This window comes from Lycium ferocissimum, chromosome 9 (genome assembly GCF_029784015.1).
Source record: "Lycium ferocissimum isolate CSIRO_LF1 chromosome 9, AGI_CSIRO_Lferr_CH_V1, whole genome shotgun sequence".
NCBI lineage: Eukaryota > Viridiplantae > Streptophyta > Magnoliopsida > Solanales > Solanaceae > Lycium > Lycium ferocissimum.
This window is the reverse complement of record NC_081350.1, coordinates 57,347,814-57,353,542: the sequence shown is the minus strand read 5'-3', so window position 1 is coordinate 57,353,542 and position 5,729 is coordinate 57,347,814. Positions and strand designations below refer to the sequence as shown.

The window sequence follows — 5,729 nt, the reverse complement described above, 5'->3', positions numbered from 1 at the left end:
CATGGCACTTTGTCGAAAGCCTTTTCTAGGTCGATGAAAATCATGTGTACGTCTCTCTTCCTCTCCCTATACTGCTCCACCAGTCTCCTCACAAGATGAATGGCTTCTATAGTCGAGCGACCTGGCATGAATCCGAACTGGTTCTCTGAAATGGACACACCTCTCCTCACCCTTATCCACCACCCTTTCCCTCACTTTCATAGTGTGACTCAGCAGCATAATAGCTCTATAGTTGTTGCAACTTTGATACTAACAACATGAAATCATGTCACAACACAAATGACTAGATTTGGGGATGCATTAAGTCAGCGTACATCTCTGCTAAAAGGTTTTCCATTGTTCATTATCCAAGATGAGACTAAGTGAATGAGTAACGAAAAAAGGGGGATTGGGCAACGGAGGACCGTAGCATGTGGCCCGTTATGAAGGATAGGTAAATTCGAGGGGTTTGACCTGATAATTAGTGGTGCACACAACATTTAGCGCAAACAGTATCAATCTATTGTGGCATTTAGATTTTTAAAACGGTTTAGATTTGGAACTATAAAGATTTTAAGACTTTACTTTCCCTTCCAAATTAGAGAGGTTTAGTTCTTTAAAATTTAAAGCAAGGTCAAACAATTCGCCATGTAATCTAAGATTACATGATTATTAATTAGTAAAATAATACTAGGAGTAGTATTTTGCATCTTGCTCTAGAGTCTAGTCTAATTGTTAATTGTTTAATGTTGTTTTACAATAACCACAAAGGGGAATAACTAGTTAGTTGTAAGCTAAATAATTTTTTGAGCATATTTTATTACAAACTCCGTCAAGTATGTTATTTTTGACTTATTACTAAGTGATGCGGTGGGATGAATGAGATCCCTACATTTTTAATCATAGGTCATAGGTTCAAGTCCTGAAAATGGAAAAGTTTCCGGTAAGGAGCGCTTTCCCCTTAATTGTGTCTATGTGCTCCGAGATTGAATGCTTGTAGCAGTGGATTCCGAAATCATATGTTTAAACCGAAAATAAATAAATTATATTGACCTAATTCAAAGAAATGGTTGATTTAATACTAATAGGGCACTATGGTCTAGCCAACTAATAAAATGTACAATTTGACATAATCCTTTCCCTCCCGAAATAGTTGGGTCTGAATGGCTAGGCAGCTTAACCGATATTTTGCTAAATAGGATTAGAAAGAGGAAAAAAAAATTGATTTCCTGGGAGACCCAAAAGTAAAAAAGATTTGACTCTTTCAGGGATCAAAAAAGTTATCAATATTTTTTTTATTTTTTTATCTTTGATATGGGTATCAAGTCCTCTGTAAAATTATCGTCAATAAACTTGATAATTACAATCACATTTTGTGACCAATTCCAGATTTTTTTCTTGATGATTCTGTGAATATTATAAGATATGATATGGTATATAGTAGTAACAGCCTAACAGGAGGAAGTGAGAATGATCTGTTTTTCATGTTGCATGTCATCATCAGAGGACAACATTCAGACAAATTCTTTGGCAAAAAGCATTAAAGATCAACAAAAAGACACAAAATCTATAGCGTCATTTGCCAACATTTCTATTAAAACTGGTAATTAAATTTGTCCTTTTTTTGTCATCTCTTTATCTCATGCACCTAATTTTGTCCCAATTGCTATGCATTAAATTTGAATTATTTTGTTTTTGCATATCATGCATGTTTTTTCTGATTTTACAATCTCTCTGTATAAATTTGGATCCTAACAAGAAAAATGAAATGAATAACCCCACCCAACAAGCATGGTACTGTATAAAATTGAAAGTCAGGGCTTGAAATGCATTCCTCCATAAGAGAGTCAAGTGCTTTTCATTTGGAAAAAATTTGTTTTCTTCTTTTTTTCCCCAAAATATAGTAATATCAGAGGCGGAGCCAGAATTTTTAGTTTATGAGTTCTGGACTGCATTTTCTTTAACAGAAATACAAAGTTTGAGCTAAAGCTACTAGGTTTTGCCGAACTTGTAGCTAGCATTGTGGCTCCGCCACTGTGCAGTACTCCTATCATTTATTAATGGAACGACATAGATAGGAAAGATTCAACATATCAGATCTCAACTTGTATGAGATTGAGGCATAGTTGTTGTTGTACTGTATCGGAATTTCACTGAATGACTTTTCTTTGCAAATACTTTGGTCTAACAAATATTTTACAAATCAGAATTTTCAAAACTTCATTCTATTCTGCCATTTTTTCTGTGCAATTGAATAATCCAGTATTGCTTTTCTGACATAATGTGCCTGCTGTGCAGATAGCAGCAGAAGGAGATACATAGTTGAAGAAATAGAAAAGTATGGCAAAGGAAACATTTCAGCTCAGACATTAACATACAATGACTTGGCTCTTGCAACTAAGAACTTTGACTCTGAGTGTTTGCTTGGTGAAGGTGGTTTTGGGAAAGTGTACAAGGGCCACATTGAAAGCAAGAATATAGTACTACTCTTCTCGCACTTGTTTTTAAAAATATTAGTCTATTTGGCCTAGCTTTCAAAATCAGCTTATTCTGAAAAGTGTTTTTCGAAAAAGTACTTTTGAGGATTAACAGTTTGTGTTTGACTAATCAATTTGAAAAACACTTTTGTCAATATTAGAGCAGTATTTTGTGTTGACTAATGTTTCAAAAGTGCTTTTGGGGGAAAAACTACATTTTTGTAGGTCTGAAAAACATCTACTACTACTCAAAAACACTTATTTTCCATTAAAGCTTGGCAAAACACCTTAACTTTCTACAATAAACACTTTTGGCTTCTCAAAAGCTTGCTCAAACAGGCTAATATGTGTCCAACATTATTTTCTTGTTGTTTTAGTTATTAACTGTATATATTCTGTGTTTTTCAGGATGTTGCTGTAAAGCAACTTGATAGGAATGGCTTCCAAGGAAATAGAGAGTTCCTTGTGGAGGTTCTGTTGTTGAGCCTGCTTCATCACCCTAACCTTGTTACTTTGGTAGGATACTGCTCAGACGGCGACCAACGAATTTTAGTATATGAATTCATGTCAAATGGTTCAGTAGAAGATCATCTTCTTGGTATGCATTCATATCCAAAGAATTATAAACTTTGTATTGCATAACATAAGATATACATAACCATCTTGGTATGCATTAGTACTTTGATTGTGTCGTACAACTATGAAGTACCCAACATTCTAGTTGGATTAGCAGGAATAGGCTAAAAGGACGGTTATAAGGCATCTAGAGCCCAAGTACCACCAATCCGGAATGAGGAATAAAGGCATTAAGAAAGAGTTTAAGCTATATGCACTGATGGTGTAAAAAATGTTTACATAATCAGGTCACTTATTGGATAATTACATGTAAATCTCTTGAAAAACATAAATTGACAATTTAGTAAAGATGGTAACTAACCTGCTATTACAGATAAAATTAACTGATAGAGGAAAAAAGATCTTTACATTGTCATTGTATATAACTTAAATCCATTAAAAAAAGGATTCTCTTTTCAACATGAGGGAATAGCTGGCGGAGCATCAGGAGTTCCTTGATTCATTTTCAATACCTCAGAAAGATGGAATTAACATTGATAATAAACATAAAGACAACTACAACCTTAAGGTGCATCTTACATCTTTAATTTAAATTTACTAATGATACACCTTTGTTTGCCAGAGCTTGGTCCAGAACAAAAACCACTTGATTGGATTACCAGGATGAGAATTGCTGAAGGAGCAGCGAGAGGACTTGAATACTTGCACGAAACTGCTAATCCTTCAGTAATTTACCGTGACTTTAAAGCATCCAACATACTTCTAGATGAGAACTTCAATCCAAAGCTTTCTGATTTTGGACTAGCTAAGCTAGGTCCAACTGGCGAGAAAACTCATGTTTCCACCAGGGTCATGGGAACGTATGGTTATTGTGCACCCGAGTATGCTTCCACCGGTCAATTGACTACAAAGTCTGATGTTTACAGCTTTGGAGTTGTCTTTTTGGAAATAATCACAGGCAGAAGAGTCATTGACAGCTCAAGACCGAGTGAAGAACAGAACCTTGTTGTTTGGGTAAGTTACAAGAGTTCAATATACTTTAGTTATCCATTTGGGTAAGTTACAAGAGTTCAATATACTTTAGTTATCCAATTATAAATGAACATATAAAGGCAGAATACCTACAGATCCCCCTAAACTTGGCGCGTTTTATTCAAATCCCTCTTAAATTATATTTGGTCCTAATTACACCACAGAACCTTGTTGTTTGGGTAAGTTAAAAGAATTCAATATACTTTAGTTATCCAATTATATATGAACATATAGAGGCAGAATACCTACAGATCCCCCTAAACTTGGCGCGTTTTATTCAAATCCCTCTTAAATTATATTTGGTCCTAATTACACCCCTGTATTTGGGCTTTCTGCAATCAAAGTGGTTTCAAATGACGTTTGGCACGTGAGAGTGTGAACCAACGGCCACATCATATTAATCTAATGTGTCAAAAAAAAATCGAAAATACCATTTCGTTTCATATTTAGCCATTACAACACTATTTCCTTATTTCCCTCAATATATCGTCTCTATTCTTCCATTAAAATACAACTGCCAGTTGTTTCTTCTTTTCCATTTTTCTTTTGAAGGGGGTAACGATTATAGAAAAGTCAATTACAAGAGGTAATCAGGACCAATTATTGTTTGAGAGGGTATCGATTATAGAAAAGCCAAATACAGGGGGATAATTAGAATCAAGTATAGTTTAAGGGGGGATCTGAATAAGATGCGCCAAGTATGGGGGTCTTTAGGTATTCTGCCAATTATATATGAGTTTAACTTCTATACACACATAAAAGACGTTTAACACTGTCAGATCACCTAAAAGATAACGGTACATAAAAAGTGAGATTGGTAACGTTATGTCATCTTGACAAATTGCTGCACAGGCGACACCGCTGTTCAGAGACAAGACAAAGTTTCACTTAATGGCAGATCCGTTGATGGGAGGGGATTACCCGATGAAGGCATTGTACCAAGCACTAGCAATAGCAGCAATGTGCCTTCAAGAGGAAGCCAACACACGGCCTCTGATGAGCGACGTGGTGACTGCTTTGGAATTTCTATCAGGGAACAAGAAAGAATTAGATGCAGAGGATGAGGAGGAGGAGGAGGAGGAGACAGCAGAAAACACTTTCAAATCCCCACCTGCATTGCAAAGTTTTACGAGTAGACTTGAACGTGCAGAAACTAAAGATGCCAATGGCGTTAGAGAAAGAGACTAGAACACCTTCTGTGCATAATCAAAAACTTTTTGTGATCTTGATAAGCTTTTGAAGATTTTGTATATTATTTTGTCGGCTCCTCACAAAGCTTTAGAAGTAATATCAGAAGTATTTGAAAGAATGAAGCCTAAGGTGTTAGAGACTAAAACCTTCTGTGAATATATAAAACTTCTTTTCTTGCTAAGTTTCTCAGTTTTTCTACATAATACATTCCCTACCTGCACTGCAAAGCGTTGCAAGTTGAGTGTACAGTTAGCTATGATGCAAAGGTGTTAGAGACAGAGACTCAAATATGAAGTCTTGCGCCAAATGGGGTGAAAATCAACCATTTTTCAAAATCTTTTAAAGAATAAAGTTGTCAGTTTTTACAATAACTAGTTTCTGGACACGTGCGTTGCACGTGTATCCTATATAAATTAGTACAAACTTCTTAAAACATCATAAATAATATTAAAGCATGTTTGTGATGATTAATGC

General features: G+C 35.4%; 1 protein-coding gene across 1 annotated transcript; it reads left to right on the top strand.

The window, feature by feature from the left end:
* Positions 1 to 1,200: 1,200 nt before the first annotated feature.
* LOC132029402 (probable serine/threonine-protein kinase PBL23) lies at positions 1,201 to 5,526 on the top strand. The gene is made up of 5 exons (XM_059418680.1): positions 1,201 to 1,582; positions 2,278 to 2,459; positions 2,865 to 3,054; positions 3,655 to 4,046; positions 4,917 to 5,526. Exons 1-5 carry the CDS (start codon positions 1,450 to 1,452, stop codon positions 5,250 to 5,252), a joined length of 1,233 nt encoding a protein of 410 aa, XP_059274663.1. The 5' UTR covers positions 1,201 to 1,449; the 3' UTR covers positions 5,253 to 5,526.
* The last annotated feature ends 203 nt before the right edge of the window (positions 5,527 to 5,729 follow it).